Source organism: Pogona vitticeps, chromosome 6, assembly GCF_051106095.1.
Source record: "Pogona vitticeps strain Pit_001003342236 chromosome 6, PviZW2.1, whole genome shotgun sequence".
Classification (NCBI taxonomy): domain Eukaryota; kingdom Metazoa; phylum Chordata; class Lepidosauria; order Squamata; family Agamidae; genus Pogona; species Pogona vitticeps.
Genome location: NC_135788.1, coordinates 81,912,953 through 81,939,669, shown reverse-complemented (window position 1 = coordinate 81,939,669; position 26,717 = coordinate 81,912,953). Strand labels below are relative to the sequence as shown.

The 26,717-nt window shown below is 39.5% G+C and overlaps 2 protein-coding genes across 7 annotated transcripts in view; one reads left to right on the top strand and one right to left on the bottom strand.

Moving 5' to 3' along the window:
• Positions 1–1,131: 1,131 nt before the first annotated feature.
• On the top strand, positions 1,132–24,939 carry LOC110070666 (UDP-glucuronosyltransferase 2A2). 2 transcript variants are annotated; one of them, XM_073003979.2, is made up of 6 exons: positions 1,132–7,027; positions 8,816–8,964; positions 11,024–11,155; positions 13,077–13,164; positions 14,602–14,821; positions 15,728–24,939. In XM_073003979.2, the coding sequence occupies exons 1-6, from the start codon at positions 6,307–6,309 to the stop codon at positions 16,005–16,007; spliced, it is 1,590 nt and encodes a 529-aa protein (XP_072860080.2). In that variant the 5' UTR covers positions 1,132–6,306; the 3' UTR covers positions 16,008–24,939. The 2 variants fall into 2 exon arrangements, with proteins under 2 accessions (XP_072860080.2, XP_072860081.2); XM_073003980.2 differs by lacking the exon at positions 1,132–7,027 and adding an exon at positions 8,595–8,693.
• The window catches only part of YTHDC1 (YTH N6-methyladenosine RNA binding protein C1), a 31,792-nt gene continuing 29,471 nt past the window's right edge, over positions 24,397–26,717 (bottom strand). For all 5 annotated transcript variants that reach the window (XM_073003974.2, XM_073003976.2, XM_073003977.2 and 2 more), the window contains 2 exons: positions 26,509–26,643; positions 24,397–25,369 (listed from right to left, as the gene is read on the bottom strand). In XM_073003974.2, coding sequence (XP_072860075.1) covers positions 25,151–25,369; positions 26,509–26,643 — 354 coding nt within the window. In that variant the 3' untranslated portion in view covers positions 24,397–25,150. The remainder of the gene's footprint in view (positions 25,370–26,508; positions 26,644–26,717) is intronic.

Genomic DNA, 26,717 nt, shown 5'->3' with positions numbered 1-26,717 from the left:
AATATGAGCCAATAGTGTGATGTGGCTACAAAAAAGTCAAATTATATTTTAGGCTGCATTAATAGAAGTATAGTTTCCAAATCCCGGGAAGTACTAGTTCCCCTCTATTCAGTACTGGTTAGGCCTCATCTTGAGTACTGTGTCTAGTTCTGGACACGGCACTTCAAGAAGAATGCTGACAAATTGGGATAAGTTCAGAGGAGAGCAACAAGGATGATTAGGGAGTTGGAAACCAAGCCCTGTGAGGAAAGACGGAAAGAATTGAGCATGTTTAGCCTTGAGAAAAGAAGACAGAGGGATGATATGATGACACTTTTGAAATACTTGATAGGCTGTCCTACAGAGGAGGGGCAGGATCTGTTCTCAATCATCACCAAGTGCAGGATACACAATACTGGGCTCAGGTTATAGGAAGCCAGATTTCAGCTGAATGTCAGGAGTAACTTCCTAAGTGTTAGAGCAGTACGACAGTGGAACCAGTTACCTCGGGAGGTGGTGAGTGCTCCAACACTGGAGGCATTTAAGAGAAACATAAGACAACCACCTGGCAGACATCCTTTAATTTGTATTCTTGCATCAAGCAGGGGGTTGGACTTGATGGCCTTAGAGGCCCCTTCTAGCTTCACGATTCTATGATTCTATGACTCTAAGCTCCCTGAACATTGGGAGCTGTCGTCTGATTATATCTTCATAGAATTACACTTTTGATCAAATTGAACAGGTCTTTTCTCCTCACTCTCCTTCTCAACATCTCAAGGTCCTCCAAATACATTTTTCCATTTTTTAAAAAAATTAGTGGTTTTCAGTCTTTTTGCTTCCCTGCAACCTCTCCTGTCTTAATTTGTCTGTTGAGACAGCTAGGTGTTTCCTACAAATAAACAATCATATGAACCAAAACGGTGCCAGAACACAGGAACATGCTTTTTCAAAGGTATCAATATCATCTCTTAACATTGCTTTCATTCTTGAAAAAGCTAAAAATAAAAAAATGAAGAGGTGGCTGCTCTGACATGGCCATGCAGCCAGACCATCACACTCAGTATTTGCATATTTGATAGCAGCATTTTCTTCCCATACAAACTGTGTAAAGACTACGCCCTGTACTTTGGACTTGATAACTTTCATCCATTTACTCCCACGAGAGTCCTCCATAACAAGGGAGAGCAGACTGGAGGGAACTAGATTCCGCCTTAACCAGAAATTAAATGTCTTGACTCTGAGCCAAGCCCGTATATGCACTAATGGAAGATCACTTTCCAACCTCAGGGAGGCATTTGGAACACAGCCAGGTATGGCCAATATTTGCCTGAGAAACTTAGACTGCACAATTTCAATTTTAAATTTGTATTGGCCCAGATTAGAATTGCATACAGGAACTGAGCTAACAACTTGGCTCTGTAAACTTCCAGTGCTGCTGGTATGAAATTGTGACCCTTGGCGTAGAAAAACTTTCCCTGAATTTTTATAGTACGTGAAGCTTTTCCTGCAACATATTCTTGTTGAGCTACCCATGTTCCCGATGTCTGAAAGATCACACCTAGATATTTGAAGACTCTAAACTGTTTGATTGGTCACCCATCCAAGGACCATTTACAGAGTCTGAAACGTTTTGAAAATACCATAACTTTGGTCTTGCTGTAATTCACCTGTAAGTGTAACTTTTGGCAGGAGCTGGAAAACGCCCTTAGTTGTCTTTTGAGACCCCCTTTTGTTTGAGACAGCAGTACTGCATCGTCTGTATATAGTAGAACTGAAATGGGTTTAGTTGCCAATTTAGGGGCATGAAACAATGGGGATGACAAGTGCTCAACAATAACATTCACATATAAATTAAACAGGATTGGAGCTAAAACACAGCTTTATTTAACCCCGTTTGTAGATGACATGTGATCTGTTAAATGCCCATTCATGGTACAGCATACCCTCAACTAGGAAATATTATAAAGACATTTAATTTAAAAGAGAAGTCTTTTATTTATAGTTGTGGAGGCTAATTTTTTCCATAGTCATACAGGAGGTATGGAATAGAACATTGCCTTAAGGTCGATAAATGCTGTGTTCAACATGCATCCTTTCTTCTTTTTTTGGTATTTATCAATTTTGTTGTTTAGTCGTTAAATCGTATCTGACTCTTTGTGACCCCATGGACCAGAGCATGCCAGGCCCTCCTGTCTTCCACTGCCTCCTGGAGCTGGGTCAAATTCATGTTGGTAGCTTCAATGACACTGTCCAACCATCTCGTCCTCTGTCGTCCCCTTCTCCTCGTGCCTTCACACTTTCCCAACATCAGTCTTTTCCAGGGAGTCTTCTCTTCTCATAAGATGGCCAAAGTATTGGAGCCTCAGCTTCAGGATCTGTCCTTCCAGTGAGCACTCAGGGTTGATTTCCTTTAGAATGGATAGGTTTCTTCTTGTAGTCCAGGGGACTCTCAAGAGCCTCCTCCAGCACCACAATTCAAAACCATCAATTCTTTGGCAGTCAGCCTTCTTTATGGTCCAGCTCTCACTTCTGTACATCGCTACTTGGAAAACTATAGCTTTGACTATGAGGACTTTTGTTGACAAGGTGATCTCAGCTTTTAACATGCTGTCTAGGTTTGTCATTGCTTTCCTCCCAAGAAGCAGGAGTCTTTTAATTTCATGGCTGCTGTCACCATCTGCAGTGATCATGGTGCCCAAAAATAAAGTCTGTCACTGCCTCCATATCTTCCCCACCCTAAATGGTTTAGGACCTCGATATCTAGCAGAACACCTTCTCCCACCTAGATCTACTTGAGTCACTCGCTATAGCCAGGAAAGATGGCTGAAGGGCCTAACGCCGAGAGCGGCCTGGAAAGAAAGAACTAGAAACTGGACCTTCTCGGCAGTGGCCCCTCAACTTTGGAACAGTCTGCCACCAGAGATCCACCTGGCACCTTCGCTGTGTGTTTCTGAGTCAATTAAAGAATTGTCTCTTTAGGTAGGCCTTCCCTCCTGTCAATACTTGACTTTTATTTGTTACTTAGTCTTTTGTTTATATTTTTCCATTTTGAGTAATACTTTATTGTCGATTTAATTGTTGTTTTAACTGTTTTATGAATAATTTTATTGTAAGCCGCCCTGAGTACACATTGTCTAGAAGGGTGGGATAAAAATCTAATAAACAAACAAACAAACAAACAAACAAACAAACAAATAATTACTGGGAGGTGATGGGACCGGTGGCCATGATCTTAATTTTGTTGATGTTGAGCTTCAGACCATTTTTTGCACTCTTGTCTTTCACCCTCATTAAGAGATTCTTTAATTCCTCCTCACTTTCTGCCATCAGAGTGGTATCATCTGCATATTTGAGGTTGTTGATATTTTTTTGGGCCATCTTAATTCCGGCTTGGGATTCCTCCAGTCTAGCCTTTCGCATGATGTATTCTTCATATAAATTAAATAAGCAGGGAAACTCTCTGGCTTTCTCCATAATCCAGTGCATGTTAGCAATTAGGTCTCCAGTTCCTCTGCCCTTTCAAAATCCAGCTTGTACTTCTGGGAGTTCTCAGTCCACATACTGCTGAAGCCTACCTTGGAGGATTTGGAGCATTCTTTGGCATTGCCCTCCTTTGGGATTGTGATGTAGACTTATCTTTTCGAATCCTCTGGCCACTGTTGAGTTTTCCAAACTTGCTGGCATATTGAGTGTACCACCTTAACAGCATCATCTTTTAAAGGTTCAAAGGTGGCTTACATTTTTTTTGTTATAAGCTAAATAATAAAATATTGCAATATTTAAAAGCATTAAACAGATATATTAAAACTCATACATAAGAGCAACATTAAAAATTCAAATATAACTACAGAATAAAATAATCCTTTTACGAAGTATGGTGACCTTATAAATGAGTGATGATCATTCATTTGATAGTCATTGATTTGATGGTGCATGAAGAAGAAGGAGAAGGAGAAGGAGAAGGAGAAGGAGAAGGAGAAGAATGGATGATAGAAACTCCTACCACTAACAGCCCTGTTCAGGTTTTGCCAATATAAGTTACCACAGTATTTGGGTCAGACCTCCATGATAGCCACTTGGCCACTCTACCTTCTGGAGCCTGAGATAGGGACACTCAAAGAAGCAGTAAGGGAAAGGTGGTCCATCAAGTCCAATGAGGACTATTTTCCTGCTCTGAACATGTCAGTTACTCTTCTGGCAGTGTTTCCAAGCAGTTTAACTCAAAAAGGTATGTTGCCACCACCCCATTTACCATGTACCGCCGATCCAGGAGCATAGAAAGGTAAGACACTGGATTCAGTACCTCAAATCATTTGTGGCTCAAAATCCGATCAACAGCTGCAAAAGATTTTATGTATTTTACTAAAAAGAAAACAACAAAAGAGTTACGAAAAAAATATATGAAAATCCCACTCAGTTACTCAAAATGTGCTTCTCAGTAGAATGCAGCCAAAATACAGAGAAGGTTCAAGACAATTCTCAAATATAGTTCACATCAGAAAATAAGAAATAACTTATTATTGGGAATTCTCCAACGTAAATAAAAATGCATTTCTCTCTGTGAAAGCGGGAAAAAAATTCCAAAATCAAAATATTACTATTCGAAGTGACAGTGAGCTGCAATAGGCAGATAGGCTGCCAGGTGGCCTTGGATACCTTGCCTATCTTGGTTTTTGTTGTTGATCACGTACGTTGGTTACCCCCATCCCCCCAGGAATTTTTGTTTTTGTTTTTATTTTCTGTCCACCACTCATAAAAGCCAGCTCCAGGAGCTTCTGAATTCAAGTTTTGATTTCATCCTCTTTTATTCTGAATAGATTCCTTGGAACATTGAACATGTTTCCTGCTACTTTTCTACAAGCATCCTGGGTGGTTATTCCTAATTAAGGACAATAAGGTCACCTCTGTAGCCTGCAGCACATTTCTAACTTAACTACCACAGTTTTGTACGTGGCCAGCTTTTAAAACAATATCAAAATATCAACTCTGTGACTTTAAAAGCCAAGTAAAAACATGGGTGTTTATTCAGGCCTTCCCTCCAGTCAATACTTGATTCTCTCTTCTCATTTCTCTTTAATTTATTTTTACTCCATTTTCTTGGTTTCCACATTTTCATTTGTAGATTTACGTAACTATGTATTTTTATTAATTGTTTGCATTATACTGGAAGCCGCTCAGAGTGGTCGTATAGACCAGATGGGCGGGATACAAATCAAATCAAATCAAATCAAATCAAATCAAATCAAATCAATCAATCAATCAATCAATCAATCAATCAATCAATCAATCAAATACAGTAAAACATCCACTAATTCCATCTTTCTCTTTGGTCAGCCCAGGATGTTGTTATTTGTGCATTTTGAACAAAAAAAGTTGTACAATACAATTTCAATTCAATTCTTATAAGACTCTTTGATATATACTGCACATATTAAACTTTACTGTTTTTGGAATTTTTATTTATGGTCATGAAGGTTTTGAAGATGTTGTTTTATTGGTTTGTAATTGACTTCATGCATTGATCCTATGTTTAAATGGCCTTTGGCTTAAAATTAAATAAAATTGAATTGAAAAAAAAAAACAATACAGTATGACTGTGAACAACAGTAGGATGGTGTGGAAACAGAGGAGGTGGAAAGTATGGAAGTTGCGTTTTTTTTCTTCAGGTTATGCTGTGGAGTGCAACTCTAGGCTGAAGAAAGAACTGGAAATCAGGAACAAACTTCAGTTTCATCCTCCCCACTTCCTGCCAGTCTACACTCTGTCTGTTCAATAGGTTTGACAGATGTCACAGAGATGGTGAGATGAAGGAATGGAAACTTCTGCTTCCCTCCATGGATGTAATTCCTTCCCTTGGGCTGAGGACGGCAAGCAGGAAGGGGCTACTCCAGCCTGATTCTTTGGAAGCGATTTCCTGTCAGTCACGGACTGTTCTCCAGGACAGATCGTGAAGCTGAGGTTCCAATACTTTGGCCATCTCATGGCTCCACACTTTCAGATGTAAGATATAACATGGCTTTGTAGGGAGGTGAACTGAGCACTGAGAGGGAAAAGCCCTATACACTGAATATAAAATATTTCTTAACTTCCAGAATGAGGAGTGATCATTTTATGCCCTTATCCTGCTAGCTGGTGCTGTGTTATCTGTCACATGATTTTGCTTTAGCACATAGGTGACCTTTGTTTTCTTGATAATACCCATGCCAAAGGATGGCAAAGGTTATTTAGGGTGGTTCGTTATGAAATGCAAGAGTACCTGCATGCACCCAGACTCTCGTTTCACACTTCCTGTATCATCATTACTCAAGCAGAGAAAAGCTGGAGAGAATGTCTGTGAAATGGATGCTGGTGTTTCCTTTGCTTCTAGTATTCTTTGTGGGCTCAACTTCTACTGGGAATGTTCTTGTTTGGCCTGTTGACTTCAGCCATTGGCTCAATATGAAAGCTATCCTAGATGAACTGATAGCCAGGGGCCACCAAGTGACGGTGTTAGTGCCTTCATCCTTCCTGATAATGAACTTCAGTGAGCCTTCCCGATTTCAAGTGGAAGTGATCTCTGTTCCAATCGAAAAAGAGGTTATGGAAACAATATTTCAGGATTTTGTACGTATATGGGCTTATGAGAGGCATGAGCTTTCTTTTTGGAGATTTTCCATGAAGATTTTTGACCTTATGAAAGAACTGCTGCACAGAAACAGAATTATATGTGACACGGTTCTGTTGAACGAGAAACTATTGAAGAAGTTGGAATCAGCTCATTTTAATATTCTCATTTCAGACCCAGTCACAGCTTGTGGGGAGCTGGTGGCTGAGAAGCTCCACCTTCCGTTTATATATTCCTTCCGATTATCTAGTGGGAACACCCTGGAGCGTCTTTGTGGTGGTATCCCATCTCCTCCGTCCTATGTGCCTGCCAGTCTGGGAGGGCTAACAGACCGGATGACCTTCCTGCAGAGGATGGGGAACATGCTCTTTTACCTCTCACAAGACATTGTGTTCCAGCATGTTCTTTTTAAACAATGGGATACTTTCTATAGTGAAGTTCTAGGTAAGAACCTACTCCTTGTTGCAGTTGTGATGTTTCTTGCGTTCACAGTCATTTTCCTATCTGTCCTATGATTTTGATATTTGTGATCAATGGGAGTTTAGCGGTGATCAGGGGCAGACAATTTGTTCAGGTGGGTGGGAAATTGGGTGTGAAGGGGCAAGCAAGTGGGCAGGTGGGGGGTGAAAGGTTCAAGAATTTATTTGTTTGTTTGTTTGTTTGTTTGTTTGTTTGTTTGTTTGATTGATTGATTGATTGATTGATTGATTGATTTGATTTGATTTATACCCCGCCTATCTGGTCCGAGAGGACCACTCTAGGCAGCTAACAACCATAAAAATAATACAAGACAATGTAAATAGACAATTCTAAGAGATAAAAACACTACATTAAATCACATAATACGTAAGACAGAACAAAAAGAAAGAGAAGAGGGGGATCAAGAGGTGTATGACGGAAAGGCCTGCTGGAACAACCATGTCTTTAATTGCTTCTTGAAGATACCCAGCGAGGGAGACCCGCGAATCACAGGAGCCGAGCCACTCTGGGTGGTTTACAACAAGTAAGATAAAACAACAAAGTAGCAAAATAGCAAATAACAACATCAGTACGTCAGAGTCATAAAATGCAGTGAGGATAAAATTGCAATACAATAAATACAATTAAAAGCGTAGAAAAGTATAAAACCATGGAACATGGCAGTATGATAGATGTTATACTATTGGGTACTATTGTATTAGGGTGTTGTTTGTTTAGGGAAGGCTGCTCTAAATAGCCAGTTTTCTAGTAGCTTTTGGTTGTTAAGTCATGTCGGACTCTTTGTGACCCCACGGACCAGAGCATGCCAGACCCTCCTGTCTTCCACTGCCTCCCGGAGTTGTGAAATTTTGGGTGGCTTGCCATAGTAGCCAGAATAGATAGCAAAACTTAGACATTGGTCTTATACTGTTATATTTGTAGTTTTATTGCTTTTTGTTTATTGTGATTTGGCTTTTTGCAGTATATGTCAGTACTTGAAGCTCTGCATTCAGTTTTGTTTTATGTATGGCTTGATGCTGTAACAATAAAGAGCCTCGTGGCGCAGTGGTTAAAACGCTGTACTGCAGCTAAAAACTGTGCTCACGACCTGGGGTTCAAATCGCAGGTAGCCGGCTCAAGGTTGACTCAGCCTTCTATCCTTCCGAGGTCGGTAAAATGAGTACCCAGCTTGCTGGGGGGGGGGGGGAATGTGTAGCCTGTATAATTAAATTGTAAACCGCCCGGAGAGTGCTTGTAGCGCTATGGGGCGGTATATAAGTCCAATAAATAAATATATAAATAAACAAATAAATATACGTATCCTGTCTAATTCTAAATATTTTTGCATATTGAAAATATAATGTAGTGGCCATGTGTTGGATATTAGAAATATGAACTGAACATGTTGTCACTATTACACACATAAATTCTTTTACTAAGAGATTTCTTTTTCAGCTAAGGGTTGTTTTTTCTCCAGAGAAGTCTTTCCCCCCCTTTAAACTTTATGCAACAGTAACTTCCGATTTGCCTGTGAACAAAAACTCATCCAGGATCTGGTGCTAATCCTCTGATGTGTGATATAGATATTTGTGAAGCCATTAAGTATTCCTGCTGTTCTGGATCACAACTCCTTTTTATTTCAAAAAATACGGTATATATTATACTACTGAAAACTTAATAGTGTATATGAATTATTTTTCTCTTTTGGAAATAGGTTTTTCTTGTGCAAAAGTGAATCAAGTTGGATTTAATCACACTTCTCTTCATTTGTAGGGAGACCCACAACCTTCTGTGAAACCATGACTAAAGCAGAGATATGGCTAATCCGAACATATTGGGACTTTGAATTTCCACGGCCTCTTCTGCCAAATTTTGAATTTGTAGGAGGGTTGCACTGCCAGCCAGCAAAACCTTTGCCTGAGGTAATTTTCTGCAATTCACCTGGTAATGATCAAGTCAGCCATTTCATGTATTCAATTCTTTTTTAAAAAAAAAACCCTCCAGCTTATGACTGTAGGACATTGTGCATCTATATCTATGATTCCAAAGGCAAGAAATGGTCTAATATGGCTGCACAATATTGTACCCATGTTGCCTGAAGGAAAAGGATGCCAAACTTTTCATGACACAGGGTAGCCTGAATGTTTCCAACACCAATGGCAGCAGTCAAGATGGTCCACAAGATATCTTCTTCTGTTCACTACCATTCACATATGTTGAAAAACAGCCCTGCGTCATTTTCTGGGATTTTCTCTTGTGTGGTGTCACTTTGTGAATTGTGACAAAGGGTGTCCTAAAAACATAATGACAAGAGATGGGTGTGGATCAAAAAACAAACCAGGAAGTTCATCAAAAGTCATTGTTTCATTGGTTTGGGTCAGTGTCTGCCTGTCTGTTTGTTTAAAATATTTATATCACACCTTTCTCCTTAAAAAGCAACAAACGGAAACAAACTGAACCGATGAACTTCTAAAGTTATTTGTGGTGTGTTTGATTCATTAGCCCATTTTCTCCACCCTCAAATCGAGGAAGAACCTAGAGATTACTGGATTGGCAAGTCAAGCAGCCAAACACGTGGCTCGAAGGGCTGTGGGGAGTTGCTTGTTCTTATGTATAAAACCAATTTACAGGAACCATTTTTACCTCAGAGCTACTTCTTCTTGTCAGAGCAACCCTTCTACATCAGAACCAGGTTAGCTCAGATCTCCAGTGGCACATTACTTCCCTTGTGGGGAAGCCTCTCTATCTTCCCTCTTCCTGCTGACCACACAACAGTCTCTATACCTCAGAGTGTCCATGGGGTTTGGGGAAAGGGCGTTGTCCCTCCCCAGTCCACCTCCTGATGAGCAAAAACCCGTGTCAAATTCCCTGGCATGAACTGGGAATCTGGGCAAAGAATTGTGGACCATGACAAGCTGCCCCTTGATGTAAGTGTGAGGCAGGAAGGGTGGAGGAGGGGGAGTATGTGGGAGGGGTCAGCTATACCAGTTGTGGTTGCCAGGAGAAACAGCCAGATGCTGCCACAAGAGCTATGCCTTCTTACCTCAAAGCCCCCAGTAGAGGACCTGGTAGTGAACCCACACTCCTCTATGTTGTCCTCTGTCCCTTTCCTCTCTTGAATCTTTCGCTCGCTCTCAGAATTTCCTCACAAAGAACATCTTCCTCAGAATTTCCTTTTCTTTCTATGAAGAAAAAGGGCTGTGCTCGAGCCACACTGGTTATTCTTTATATGGTTGCAGAGAAATCGTAAATACTCTAGACAGCTCAGCTAAGAACATGGCTATCTCTTTCACATTCTCTGTCATTCAACCATTAGCTCTCAAATGGGGGGCAGACATGAAGAAATTCCAGAGTGTGGAACAACTTTGTTGTTAATAATTACAAGTTAGAATCTTATTCTACATTTTCACCATTGTTAACTTACTTCATCAGTACAATTTTCAGTAGTGACTTACCACAAGTAAGCTGGATTTGTCCTGCTATTTGTTCTGTGGATGAGTTATTCTTCTCTTTTTCCTGGTGACAACTCAAGTGCCAGCATGAACCATCCTGTCCACAGAGCATTCTTGCCCACAACATCTGGGATCCCTGTCAGGGACTACTCTTTTAAAGGTGTGGGCAGAATGCCTGCACTTTGGTTTGGTTCTATCACATGTGATCTGCTGAACTAAACCAAAGCAGATGGCATGTGGTTTTCCCGTCCGTTTTCAATTTCTTACTATTATTAAGTGGCTTAACCATAAAACTTGGCCACTTACTGATACTGGGAAATTAAAAGCTTCCTCTGTATAGGAGGAAAGGGAGGAAATACATGTTTTTCTTAGACCCCACTAGGGCAGCAATGACACACTGTACCTCATAGTTTTTTTAAAAGGTTTTTTTCTGGTCAACCAAAACCTTATCACAATAACCCATGTATACATTTCCAGCAGCAAACCACTTTATGATCAGTCACTCACCTCTCTTTCTGTCTTTCAACAGGAGATGGAGAAATTTGTCCAAAGTTCAGGAGAACATGGTATTGTGGTGTTTTCTCTAGGCTCAGTTATTAAAAACTTAACAGATGAAAAGAGTGCCATGGTTGCTCTGGCACTTAGCCAGCTTCCACAGAAGGTCAGTTTTCAGGATGTAATGTGCTATAATAATTATTTGTATGTGTAATCTGTAAAAGATAGGCGACTCACTGGCTGAAATCTGTTGCTGTGTGTTAAGAAGTCTTTACAGACACTATCTGTTGCATAATAAGTACAATAGATGATGTTTATTCAGATTTTTTAACTTATGGAAACTCTTTGCCAAAATGTTTTAAGCTTTTGCCCAACACAATTCTGGCGAATGTCTCACACCTAGTTTCTTCATATTAAATAGCATTTTCATACTCTGATAGAGAAAGGGCCCTTTAAAATTTTTGCAAGCAAAATAGAAATAAAAAGTAGAAAAAGACAAAAAGTGGTGGCATCTCAAAGACTAATTTTTATATCTTTTTAATATAATGTGAGCTTTCGTAGACATGCCTAGTTCCTCAAACAAATTTGTGTTTCCTTAAAATGTAAAACAATTTGCATAATTTAAAATGGTATCAATATTATTCTTAGTCTAGTAATATTTAATCCTTTAGATACTGATACCTCAATCCTTTGTTCCTTGAATATACAGTGGTGCCCCGTATAACGAGCGATTCATTTAATGATGAATCCGCATAGCAATGTGTTTTTTGCGATCGCAAAAGCAATTGCATTGCAATGTTTTTAATGGCAAAAAATCACTTTGCGATGATCGGTAAGCTGTTTTGCTTACCGATTTTCGCATAGCAATGTTTTAAAAACAGCCAATCGGCGGTTCCAAAATGGCCGCCTGGTGTATTTTCGCGCTGATTCCTCGCTTACTGGGCAATGAAAATGGTGGCCGTATGGAGGATTTTTGCATAACGGTGAGTTTTAAGCCCATAGGAATGCATTGAAGGGGTTTCAATGCATTCCTATGGGCTTTTTTGTTTCGGATAGCGACGAATCAGGATAGCGATGATTTTTCTGGAATGGATTATCGTCGCTATGCGGGGCACCACTGTACTCATTCTGAATATTATCAGTAAGTAGTTTATTCATACACTATAAACCCATTTCCCTAAATATGGGAAGAGGTGGTCACATTGTCATAAAGTCAACATTCCTACAAGATCAAAAGATAGATGGGCAGATACATATGTGCACATGTGCCTTGAATTCCAGTGTTGGACATGCAATGAATATTTTACATGAAGTTTGAAAGAAGTGAATAATTCTTTGCTTGCCAGACCATAAAGAAGAAAAAGAAAGGAATAATAAAAGTGGTAAGAGAGAGAGAGAGAAAAGAAGTTGGGCAGTTTTTGAACAGAACAGTGTTAGTTGGAAGACAGGATGCAAGACAGGGCTCTAAAATATTAAATAGATGTGGAGCTTCAGTTTGTTTTCCACTTTGTATCATTACATCTTTGAATGCTTCAAATAAAAATTGGTTCAGTTTTTGCTATAAATTAACAGGTCTAATAAAGAAAAAAAATTACTACGTCTGTTTTATTTTATGCAAGATTCTTTATGTCTGTGCCAAACTGACCAAACTGAAATGAATGGGAATTGAATCTGCTAATTGTGCAACTTCAAATGCATCATGCTCAGTGTTTTTAGTTCTTTTAACTTTTTCCTTCAGTTCTTCCTAATGTTGATAAGGAAGAACATTAGAGCCAAATGGCTAAAGTTGCACTCAAAATGGTTGCTATATTAGCTTGCACATTTATTTATTTATTTGGGTGGAAAGGTAGAACATAATTTTAATAAATAAACATGGAGGATAACATTTGGATGCAACTCTATATATATTTAATGATTGAGAAAGAACTTGTCTAAGTACCGACCAATAATGTGGAGATAAATAATCCTGTTAGAACACACAGTTGCAGTGAAAGAGCCTCCAAAAATAAATATGATTGTGAAGTTGAGCAAAATAAACAGGAGGCCTTGTACCTTTAACATTCTTCCCCGTGTTTTCTTCTTTTCAGGTTATTTGGCGGTATAAAGGGAAAAGGCCAGAAAAACTGGGAGCCAATACTAGGGTTTATGACTGGATTCCACAAAATGATCTTCTTGGTGAGAGACATTCTCCTACAGCGAGAACTTAAGTTCACCGATGTTCAAATGTGGGAGAAGGAAAAACTGTCAGATTTGCTTAAGTGTAAAAAAAATGCCTTCAATCTGTTCCTCCTGTTGACCCCTTGACTGCCACCAACTTCTGTTTTCATTGGCCTCCCAGGACTTGCGCTTCTTAGAATCTCTGGGCTGCTCTAGTCATTCTAGCCTCAATGATGCAAAGTGTTGGTAATGCAAAAACAAAAAACAAACCACCATTCAGTTGTCAGTGTTGAGCCTAGAATTAATATATGTACTAATTCTGTTTCCATTTTTTTTTGGGGGGGGAGGTATGAACTTGGAATGACCTATGGAAAGTGGAATATAGATAATGGAAAGTGGAATATAGATAATAGACCTCTATTTTATGAAGCACTTTCTGTGATCATTCAAGATCAAGAGTTTACTTTCAGGAACTTTCTAGATCAATCAAGCAGAACCCTTTATTGGCACATATATAACAGTTGCATATACAAAATAACAAACAGACTTGTAGTTAACTAGATCTAGAAATTCATTAAATCTCAGTCTGCTGCTCCTCACTATCTGATTCAAAAAGGCAACCATGTACTCCACTTTAGCTGACTTTCCTGTTGATAGAATATAACTCAATGTGTCACAATCCCAATGCCCCCTCTTCTTTGACACATGTGGGTCTTCTAGAGGGATCTGCATAGAATGGACAATACAGAATCATGTGAGAGAGTGACTCCACTCCACCTGGCTCACAGCAGCAACACCTCTCGCTGTATGGGATCCCATTGAATCTTCCATACACCAGTGCTGATAGAATGATGCTGCATGTGGGAAGGGTCAAGGCCCTGTGTTCCTGGGGGCATTTTAGCAGGTAAAGGTACGGTACTGGTTGGCCAACTTTAATGGGAAGCTGCAGACTCAACAGTGAACTGATCTTGTTCACAGCACTCCGCAGTTCCTGTATAATAGCCTACATTTTATCGCTCAATATATTTCTGATTGGGACATCAAATCCAAGGTGTCTATTGCAGTGTCCCTCAATCTTAATTTCTTTCCCAAATTAGATGATTCTATGGGGGCAATTGTTTCCTCTAAAAGTCAGTAAAGTAGACAATCCTGAGCCAAGTTATAGTAGACTCTTAGCCACAATTTTATTGATCTCAATCACATCCAGGTTTCTGTCAAGAGTTGGCCCTCTTCTAAATACAGAGTTTAGATCTTCAATATTTATATGTCAATTATATCTATATATCTATATCTATATCTATATCTATATCTATATCTATACCTATATCTATATCTATATCTATATCTATATCTATATCTATATCGATAGATCAATAGATAGATAGATAGAGAGATAGAGAGATAGATAGAGAGAGACAGAGAATAGTAATCACATTTTTCATCATCCAATCTTAGGGCACCCCAAGACGAAAGCCTTTATAACACATGGTGGAACAAATGGAATTTATGAGGCAATTTACCATGGAATTCCCATGGTTGGGATCCCCATGTTTGGTGACCAGCCTGATAACATTGGCCACATGAAGGCAAAGGGAATGGCTGTTGAGCTGAATATCCACACAATGATGGCGAAAGATTTGGTAGATGCTGTGAATACTGTCATTCACAATGCCACGTAAGTCGATTGCCGTTTCCCCTGGAAGTGCAATATCAATCTTTTTATTTCATATCTAGATGCACCAAGGAGCTCTGGAGAAACAAAACATGGCTCAGGACTCTTCACAACTCAGAACTTGTGGGGGGAGACAATGTGTAGCCTTCTATTAGATTTCGTGCATTAATTTTTATTTTTTCTTTGCTTCAACCTAGCATCTTCTACCTTGAGTCTTGCCCTAGACCTTTAAACTCTATTCATATTTAGTCCAGCTATATTCCCCCCCAAACTCCAAAGCTTCTTACAATTATGGCTATTACATGGAGCCTTGGCTTTTAATGAAGTTACCATTGACTCATTCAGATTTACACAGCAAAGAAATGAGTGACACAATTAGTTTTCAGCCACACGATGGTGTGTGGCTCTCCAGATGTTGTTGAACTGCAACGGCTTCTCACCACTTGACAGGATGGCTACAGCTGATGAACACTGGAAGTCCATCATTTGGATGTTCATGTGTTCCCATCCATGCTCATGACAATGGCCTTGGGATTTTTCCTAAGTATGACAATATAGACTATTTGCTTCAAAAGTATGGCACTTATTCATATGAAGGCGTGTTGTAGTGCCAAAGGAATATCATGAACAGCCTTCTTCTCTAATGTCATCTTCCAAGCGCCTTGAAGCATTTGGTACATTGGTACAGAAACTTTGTTCATAGTGGACCAAAATTGCTTTCAATTAACCAGATGTCATGTTAGTATTAAGTTAGTTTGGACATTGATTGAAAACCAGTAAGCAATCTTGCATCTGGTCACATCCTGTATTTAAGGACTTGTAGGCTGAGATTTAGCATTGCCTGCTGTGGAAGCAATTCCCTTCTCTGTTCAATTTGTTTTCATGTCTCTCCCCACCCCATTCCTCCAGATACAAGGAAAATGCAGTACGAATATCGCAGATTCATCATGACCAACCCATAAAGCCACTGGACCGGGCTGTCTTTTGGATTGAGTTCGTCATGCGCCACAAAAGTGCCAAGCACTTGAGAGTAGCTGCACATGACCTGACGTGGTATCAGTATCACAGCCTGGATGTCATCGCCTTCTTGATCGTCTGTATAGCACTTTTTGTGTTCATTGTTGTAAAATGCTGCACATTTTGCTGTCGAAAATGTGGCAGCATCCGAAAGAAAACCAAAAAAGAATAGTTTTAACCTTTTAAAAAAGAAATAAAATTATTAGCCATCATTGATTCTTCCAGATTGAAATGCATCAGTTGAGAAAATATGTATGGACCTTGCTCAAGGTAGCATTTGTTGTGTATATTTAGTGAAGTGACTCTAAATGATCAGAGGGTATGAATGCAGTTTTGTAAAGTTGCTTTTCTGAGTCAAATAAAGAATGATTGAGTTCAGGTGAAAATGATTAATTTTTTAAAAGAATTCTTTCTGTAAACAGGATTAATTAGGGCAACCCTATATCTGAGACTGATAATATAGCACAACACTTGCTTATATGGATGGTGCAGGAGTCTCTACATATCTTGCAAAATAAAAACGAGTATATAGGCTGTTGCACAATCTTTTGACAGGGCAGGGACATATGAGATATTGGCTATAACCCTGTTGCTTAACTCAAGTGATGAGTAGGCCTACTAAATTAGTCAGGAGTTGGTGAGTCAGCTCCTCCATAAGTTCTATTCATTCAATGAACAGAACTTATGTTAGTTGCCATAATAATGTAGCAACTCACTATTGCTATGCATCAAGATGTCTGCCAATATTTGTCTGGGGTGATTTTATAATGCATGGAAAATAAAGAAAATCACAGATATTAGGCAGGTCTGAGATTTCTCAGAATCAATGGAACTAAAATGCAAATCAACAGTTCATCAGCTAATATCAAGGAACAATTGTTAGAGTTTGCATGTCCCCCTGTTTTGCGCTGCAATCGGATGCAAGGACAGACATAACAAAGCGATCTTACTGTACTAGGTTAGATAGGAGCATGAGAACACATACTGGGTTAGATAGGAGCATGAGAAAACAGTTTTCGAAAACATACTGTTCATCTCCTTGTTAGTATACACTACAGCTGAAGAAGTATTTAACAGCTTAAATGAATTTATAACATCTCATGACATGGATCTATTGAAATGCATTGGAATTAGCACAGACAGGGCATGAGCAATGTCTGGAAAGCTTACTGGACTTGTAACATATATTAAGGAAATCATACTGCTGGTGACTTGGTACCATTGTTGCATACACAGGGAATCTCTAGTTGCTAAGAAGATACAGTACCAGAAAAACTAAAGCAGACTTTAAATGAATCTGTCAAAATGATGAATTTTATAAAAAGCAAATCACTGAATTTAAGAATTTTTGGTTAAACGTGACAGTGAACACCATCACCTTTTGCTATGTGGTGAAGTTTGTTGGCTATCAAGACATAAAGTTTTGTCTCATTTTTGGGAATTGAGAGACAAGATTATACCTCATGGAGAAGAAATTTCACCTCAGCAATCATTTGATAGATTTTTCCTGATTAGTCAAATTAGCATATCTGTCAGATATCTTCACCTATTTACATATGCTCAACTTAAATCTCATAGAAATATCCATGGATAGTGCTCTGAAATCGCAGTTCAAGAAACAGTCCCTTCTAAATTTTGGGGCTCACCTACAAACAGATTTTCCAGAACTATTGAAGAGGGCTACGAAAGTATTGGTACCTTTCATAATGACATACTTATGTGAAAAATCATTCTCTGCTCTTGTCTTAAAAACACTTCTCCTGAGAAGGGTGGACAAAGGGGTAGCAAAAGTAGCCGTATCCTTTTCCTGCCTAGGCAGAGGGAGGCGGAGGGAGCCCACTGCAGACATGGCTAGGTAGAGATGAAACATCCCCTGGCTGGATGATGTCCAGAGCTACCACCTGAGCCTGGTACAAGATGTCTCCTGAGCTGTGAAGATGCTGCTCTTTTCCAGAGGAGTTTCTCGTGCTGCAGCTCAGGCTAGACTTCCCAATCCGAGACCTGAGTTTTCAGATGGACTTCTTCCTTCTTCCCCATGTTTCCAAAAGCGTGGGTTAGTCTTTTCGGAGTGCAATCCTATTTCTTGCCACATGAGCAGCTTTTCCACCAGCTTCACATCCATGCAGCATAATGAGGACCCTGTACCTTCACAAAAGATTCCTTCTGTCGCTCCCCGCTCCTGCAGGCAGTTGGACCTGAGCTACCGGCAAAGGACTCAACCTGGCCAACCCACATTTGTCTCAACAAATGGATAACTTATGCCCTTGGGAGAATTTTGGCCCCTGAGCCCCAGAATCCCCCAGTTTGAAATATTTACTGGATGCTGTTCTAACTGGCATCAGGATTCCGAAGGGTCCCTCCCCTCAGAGTGGCCACTCCCTCCCATACATACTTGCTAAGCTGCCTGTGCCTGCAGCCCCCTCCCTATATCTCTGCCCCCCCAATCCTCTGGCACATGGAAGACTGCTATGGCTGCTATGTTTTCTAAGCTCCTTGGAGTCTTGAGCACGGACATGGGGGAGGAGCCTGGGAAAAGTAAGTGATCAGATGTTTCTGAGCCTCTTCATTTCCCTCTTCAGACTTGGTGTTGTGTGGTACCCCATGATGATAAGAAAGAGAGAACCTTTCAACTGAAAGGAAGCTGGGTCACTTCTGGAGCTATGGTGAGACTCCGAAGTCCCTCATGGAAAAGAAGAAGGCAAGGGCCTCCCTCTACTGAGGAAGTAATGCAATGATGCATTCACTTTTTGGACAATGCTGTGAGAGCTTATACAATATTGGGGATTGGTCTAAACACTACCTCAAAGGCTTTGGAGACTATATTTATGTTAATGCCGCTTAAAATCACATTGGCCTTTTTTGCAGCAACATCATACTGTTGGCTCATATTCAGCTTGTGATGTATAACAATTGCAAGATCCTTATCACTGGTAGCATTACTGAGTTTTAGTGTAGATATAAACTGAACAGGGCCTGAATATAACCAGAGTAATGACTGAAATGGATGGAGTGACTGTTCAGAAAACTAGAACTAGTCTTGTTGGGACTGGCAGACTTGCTCCTTTCTCAGACTTAAGTGCCCTTTATGTACGCAGTCTCCTATCCAAAGCAGAAGATGGATCAAAAGCAAGGCATAACATGAGCGTTACAAGTTGCAGAACAAATTACCTGATGTAGAAAGGTCAAGCATTGTGATGGAAGAACAAGAGCAAAGGGTGGTAGAGATGGTAATCGTATTCACCCTTACCTGGCAGTAAGCTCTATTGTGAAGGAATCGGCAGCTATGGGAAGTTAACATAAAGTTTTTAAAACCTGTGAAATGTCCAAGCTGAACCAACCCAGTCCAAATATTTTGAGACCAGAGTAAGAAACTGTACTGTAGAGCTGTCTTGAGATTATAAAAACACATCGTGACCTTGGGACTGGGGAAGGGGGAATAGACTCTTGATGAGTCCTTGCACCTGAACAAAGCTAATTAAAAGAACTTGGCTGGTACAGCTAGGGCCAATTAAAAGACACAATGTGATTGGTGGAGCCCTGAAGACTGTTGATAAGGGGACGATGTAAGATATAAGGTAGAATGTAACTAGTTAGAAGAGTTTCATCGCCTTGAAAGGATGACTTAGGCCAGGGGTACCCAAACTTTTCAGTATGAAGGCCACATCATATATTTTACACGTTTTCAAGGGCCAGAGGAGGGAAGGGGGACCCAAGCAATCCCCCACCCAGCTGTCCTTGCAAAGAGATGAAAAGAGAAAGGGGACACAGGGTGAGGGTGGGAGGAGCAGGGGCAGGTGGCTGAGGGATGGGCAAGTGAGTGAGCCATGGGGGGGGGCTTTCATTTTATCTGAATTTATTTTTAGTTCTGGCTATCTGGTATATCTCTGTAGCAGAAAGCAGGAAACTTTTTAAAATTGTATTTATTTAGATCTAGCTCAAAAGATTAAACAGCAGTGCCCAGCCTAATTATGTTTGAATGGCACCCTCTTCGTTTTTTAGCTGGGGGCAGAAGAAATTGGAGATTGCATCCACAACTTTTGGATCTTGGCAACCAAACAATTGGTTGCAGCACCTCCAACATATGGGTCACAAAGTGCCTATGGTTTGGGAACTAATACAGCTCCTTGCAATCTTCTATAACATCCTTTACATGGAGAATTTGGAATGCAGATGGAGTCTTGCACCTCCCAGCTGTCTTTCCTCTGATCCCTTCCAAAGTAAGCCTCTTCAGGAGTGTTCCGTGGCTCAAGTTTGGCCTCTAGTGGTGGATAAAGGGAAATGCAGGTCACACTGCAGCTGTAGAGGCATTACCCTTGGCATCCTTTGTAACCACACCCTCAGCTACAACAGCAATCTTACCCTTTTTGTATCTAATCATTATTAGTACACTTTAAGGGATCATTCCTAATAAGGCTCAAGTAAACAGGAGACTTGCTCCTTTTTGCCGGATGGTTTTAAGGGTCTCTGTGTGTGCTCAGATCAATCTAGCCTTGTCTTAGTTGGGTTTATGGTCTTAATTAGTTTTAGTTGAGTCTTCTCTTTTTCCAGCATGAGCCATTAATAGGCAGTGTCTTGTCATTTCTCTTTCAACAAATTCCATGTGTGTATCCATCCCAGACCACCAGACATAGTGTCTGGCCAGTGCTTGAAAGTGGACAACATCTGCATGGGAGGTGTGGTGCAATCTCTGAATCGTCTGATGTACTGACTCTGGAATTATAACTTGACTTGCTCTTCAAATGCAAAGTTTCTTTGAAGTCGGATATTTCTCTCTGTTCTAGGACAACACAATAACCATTGGTAGAATAACTATTGATTATAACAATTAAAACTAGTGGTCAAACTCTTCTTTGTTGTTGTTAGCGAGCTGTCAGTTTGCTTCTGATCCATGGTGTCCCTATGAATGAACAGGCTGGATAACTTAGTGATTTAAGCATCTGGCTATGGAGCCAAGATGAACAATCCCATGATGTATGAGAGAATTTCATTTATAGTTTACAGAGTAGCAGGTACAAAAAAACAACTGCACAGAAAAAGCATGAAATAGCTTGACTCAGTAGCCCACACCTTTTCACAATGGCCAGCATTTTATATGGTTAAAATCACTCCGGAAGCATTTTAAGTGGGAAAAAAAGATCTTTATTTACATTTGCTCTCTATAGTTACTCAGCAGAAAGCTAGGGAAAATGGGGTCTCCACACATGGAAGAGCCCCCCTCCGTGGTTGGAGATCAGGAGAGAGACTAACAAGCAAATGAAGCCAAGCAAACAATCAGGAAAAGAGGAGAGGGAAATCAAAGGCAGGAAGAAGAAATTTACCAATAGGTTAGTCAGAAATGTGAATCCCTTTAGGTCCTCAAAACACCATGCTCACTGATACCCAGTGTTAGAAAGCATACAAAATCATTATCTCAACAGGATGTCCTAAAAGAAGGGAACAGTAAACCATTTTTGAGCACACTCTCCTGAGAAACCCTGAAAAGGATTGCCATGTGTAAGAACTGACTTGACTTGTTTTTTTTTAATGAATGAATGAGAGAAGTTCCATTCATAAAGAGCCCTGTTCAGGTTTTGTAAACTCAAGATCATGTCTTCCTTCTTAAAACCAATCCAGCAGGCTGGATTGCTCACTGAGTTAGGTATCTGACTGCTGAGCTAGAGGTTGGGCTGGATTCTCCAATGTCCCTCCGGGAGTAGACCCCCCTGTGTAAGTCTTGAGTAAACTGTAATCCCAAAAGAAGGGAATGATAAACCACTTCCGAATACTTTCTATCTAGAAAACCCTGGAAAGATTGCCATAAGAGAGAATTGACTTGGCCAAGGCACCATTATTCATCAGCTAGTGCTGTTTGACTTAGCAGCATTCAATATACTTGGTCACTAGATTCTTTTGACAAGACCTTTGGGTGTTTCTGAAGATGCTAGCTCTTGATTTTATTTGTTAAGTCATCCCCTTTTCAATTGCTATGGGCAGCAAACTCCCTCAATCCTTCCCCATTGCCTCTGCCCTACAATCCATAAAAGCTCACATTAAAATGTAGTAGTTAGTTTTTAAGGTGCCACAACATTTTTGTCTTTATTTTCCTTTTCTTTTTGCCTGATATGCTAGGACAGACTAACATGGCTACCTCTTCTAACATGGCTTGACATGGCATCAGAATCACAGCCTGGATGTCATTGCCATCCTAATCAGATGGGTAGCAGTACAGTACTGTATTTGTATTCATTGTTGTGAAATGCTGTGCATTTTGCTGTCACAAATGTGGTGGCACCAGAAAAAAAAAGAATAGTGCTATCTGAGATGGACTCAACCATTCTGTCTTACACAGAAAAGCAACTTTATGAGAACTGCTCCCATACCATCTAATTACTTAGGATCACTAAACTGAATGTAAAAGAAACTCTACCTTAAGCAGACTTTATCTGTACATATTGTTGAGATAATTTGCATGCAGTAACACATGGCACCGGTGAGAAGAGCTCTTGACAACCTAAAGTGATTGCACCATGCTACTAATGTACTGCGAATGTTCTCCCGCCCCACATACACACACTTGAGGCAAGCCCTCCTTCAGTTTGTTTGCTTTGCTTCATTTGCTAGTGTCTTCTTTTTTTCTAATCTCTAAACATGTAGCAAGCATGGCGGATTCTCATCCACTTGTGGAGACTCCATTTTTTGTATTTTTTCTACTGACTGCAACTACTGGCAGCAACTGTAAGTAAAGGAATATTTTTTCTACTTTAAAATATGTATTCCAGTAATTTTTATTATATAAAGTGCCAGTCACTGTGAAAAAAGGGGTAGACTACTGAGACTTGACCCATTCTCTCATGCTTCCTCTGTATAGTTGTTTGTATGATACTCTGTTAATTTCAAAAAGGAATTAACCAAATTCTACAATAATTATGAGATTTGATACATAGCAATCTGTAGGTATCAGTGGCAACTAAAAAACTTATTTTTAAAACATTAATTTAATTAATTAGGATAATTCTGCAGTTTGAGATTGATACTAAAGGGCATTGCCTGCTTGGAAACTAATAGCTTCTATACATCTTGCAAACTGAACATGGGTGTAGCTGTTGCAATTTTTGACAGGAGCATAAGTGTTATTATCTGTCCCTTTGTGAATGTGATGATTTTTCACAGGATTACTTAGGGAATACTTCTAGAATTCATGGACAATGGATATAACTCCACAGATTAGGCAGGTCCAAGTTCTCCTGGAATCAAGAGAACTAAAATGAAAAATTAAATGTTTCCATCCCACTTGCTGGATTGTCCTAATGTCTACTTTTGGAGTCAAACAGTACCTCAGAGTCTAGTTCTGTATCTTTTGAAAGATTTATTTCAGGAAAGTTAGTGGAGGATGTGTACAGTTTATTGTCACAGAAACATAACCTGCTCACCACTGCAGACTTCCCTTGGTAAGTTCTGTTGTTCTGAATTTGAGTAGATATAACCAAGGTAAGACACAAATAACTGAATGTTGATTTTTTTTGGACCTCTGACCTAGGGCTGTATGTGTGCTCTGCTTGTAACTGAGTGCAGAAAAAGTAGTACTGGATGCAGAATTCAATCTCCTCAGAATGAGTTCAAGAATGTTAACCTTTTATAGCTGCAAAGACAGCATGGAATATCGACTAAAATCTCAAAAAGCAAAGAGATGGTTCAATAATATCTGCAGCACTTTCAGTGACCTAGCCAAACAGAATACCAAGATTCAGCACTGTGTGTATGTATGTGTATAAAGAACTCAGATTTTCTTGCTACACGGTTTCAAGTACCTTGAAGCTAACTTTCATTTTTGAAAAAAATATATATTTTTTAAAAATGATCCCCTACAGGTATGGGATATCACTAAATCAACTTACACAGTAAACATATTTTAGTTCTTGATATCAAACTGTTTTCACTACTTTAAGCCATGAAGAAAAAAAGTTCCATCCAATGGAATATTTATTTCCTTTGACTAAACAGCTTACATCAGCACCAACCTCTCTCTCACTGTGAAACCATTTCTGTTCAGAAATCTTATCTAGATACAGCCATGACAATATCTGACATTATTCTCTTCCTCAGATTTATAGTGTGCTACCTCTTAAATCCCATCCCATACACTTAGCTTTAAATAGTTCCCTGATTACAGTGAGGCTTATTTCCTGAGTAAATCTGCATAGGATTACACTTCTAATCACATTTTATTGGGCTCTTTCCACCTCACTCTCCTTCTCATTTTCATGCTCCTCCAAACTCATGTCATCTGTTTTTCTGTGTCAGTGGCTTTCGAGCTTTTAACTTTCCTGGACCTTTCTGTGTGATTTCTCTAACAAAACTCCTAGGTGTTTATATTAAAACAACAACAACAAACCTCAAATTGGATTTTAAAGATGCAAATTCTGTTCATCTCAGGCATCATTACCTCATTTGTAGTGAGGAAAAATCTAGTATCCAGTACAAAATGCTTCCTGCATTTTGTTGAGGAAGACATTAAGTAACATTTTCAAATCAGTATTTTGTTGTTTTAATTGCAAGCCATAATGCATGAAAATCCATGAAACTGACCATTACCGATTTATTATATAAAAAAAGAAAGAAATGGTAGCAATGTAGAATACAGCAATATTATGTGTTCTTACAAATGGGTGGACATTTTAAACAACATAGACATTTCAAGGAAATAAAGGAAGGGGAGAGGCAAATAATTGCATGAACCAAAATGCCACCAGAACGTAGGAACACAGTTTTTCAAAGGTTAAAAATCAGGTATCAATATCATTGTCTTAATATTGCTTTCATTATTGAACAAGCTTGACTTTTACAGAAGTTAAAAAAAACCAACAACCAGAAAAACAAAGAGGTGGCTGCTCCAACATGGCCATGCAGCCATACCATCACACTCAGTATTTGCATACTTGATAGCAGCATTTTCCTCCCATACAAATTGTGTAAAGACTACATGGAAGAAAACAGACCAAAATATTATGGCAGTTATCAATTTGTATTTTTTTAAAAAAATGTGATTAAATTACTGTTAAGACAAACACACAGAGATAATTTATCTACATTCCTTAAACTGTTTTCCAAGACTGCTCAAATAAAAATAATCAACTCATGGGTCAAGCTTTGCAAAATATTTTTTGGCTGATGGGGATTTTCCAGTTCACAGCTTACTGCATGCTTGGAATAAAAGGCCAATTAGAAATTTTTCTACACAATAAAGTAGGTTGACAGAGGAAAATAAAAGTTTACTACTTGTAAACACACAAATATACAAGCCTTTGCCTCTTTAAGTGATTGCAATTTCAAAATGCATTATCTTCTGTATCTTCCTCTTTCTCCTCTGTCTCTGTCCCGATCACATAGCCTTTCTCTCTCCCTCTCCCTGCCCCGGTCACGATCTCGATCTCTTCTTGTATCTCGGGGCCGATCCCGTTCACGATCTCTCTCCCGTTCTCGAGGCCTGCTTCTTCGGCCACTGACAACTGCTTGTGTCCGACGTAGAAAGTCATCCACCCTCATATCATAGTCGTGCTGTGGGAAACAGAAAAATTCTTAGTATAATGTAATCTCAGAAGTCTGAATTCTAATTTAGAACTATTTTGGAGGCCTGAAGAGTGTATATGGGTATGTGGTCTGAAGGGCACAACTGATCTACAGACTGATACTCCAGTTATCCTTACTGTAAGAAAAACAGAAACAGATTTGAAGAGAGGAAGAAGCAATGCTCAACTGACATGCTCTTCTGGATACGCATAAATCTAGAATAGGCCTGTAACACATGCAAACCCACATCATCTCTAATACTTGCCTAGCACATATTTTGATTGTCATTTTACAGGCATCTATTAACTCAGATTAGTTTCAACTTTTCAGATTTGTTCCAAATGAAAGCTAGCTTTAATATTTAAAGAAAATGCTCAATGTACTGAGCATTTTCCAGTGATTACCTGAGATAAAGCTAATTGTGCAGAAGCCTGCACTTTTTCAGTGGCATTAGTATTTTTTTTGTTCAAATTGTTTATTTTGTAATTAGTCCACTGCCATTACTTGTTCTCCTTTTCTTATGTGCAAGATCACTTATCTCAGTCCAGAGGAGTCAGGGGACATATCATACAGTGACACTGACACTGATTTTCCTTTGAACAATTATTCTGTTGTTGTTTTTTAAAATATGTCTTTCAATTTTAGTATTTAGCAGTAACTGCTGCACTGCTAACCCATTTTTATCTATGATCACAAAGGCTCAGACACAGGTGAAATGACAAATGCTGTTAACATCTTATCACTCTCCCCCACCAGCTTCTTTCTGATCTGGGAGCTTCCATAGGAAACATGAAATTTACAAAGCTAGTCCATTTCACTAGGGTAATAAGCTGTTAAATGAATCCAAGGCTAGGTCACTACAGAAATAAAAGAAAACAAAATGTTCATGCCCCCCCCAACAGATTTACGAAGAGTCAACTAGGGAGGTGACAAACAAGTTTGTCAAGTGCAACTCTCCCTTCTCCTTCCTCTTGACACTGTCAACATAGTCTTTAAGCCCAGATGACAGTTCTAAAACATGCTGTTTAAAAAACCGAACCAGAATAATGAATGTCCCAGGGCTGATATATTATATGAGAGTATTTTCTCTATATGACATAATTAAAAACCCTTCAGAATGCACTTACCACTCGTTTATCTCTATATCGTGCATCATGTGGTATTGGATGGTGCCCTGAGTAAGGCGGGTGAGCTTGTGGAGGAGGAGCATGGTGCTGGTAATAAGGGTGGTGGGGAGGCTGTTCCATACCTGGGTAAGGAGGCTAAAAAGAAACAATGATATATTACTCTGATTATGTTTCATCCTGAGAACATTAATCTAGAAGAATATTATAAT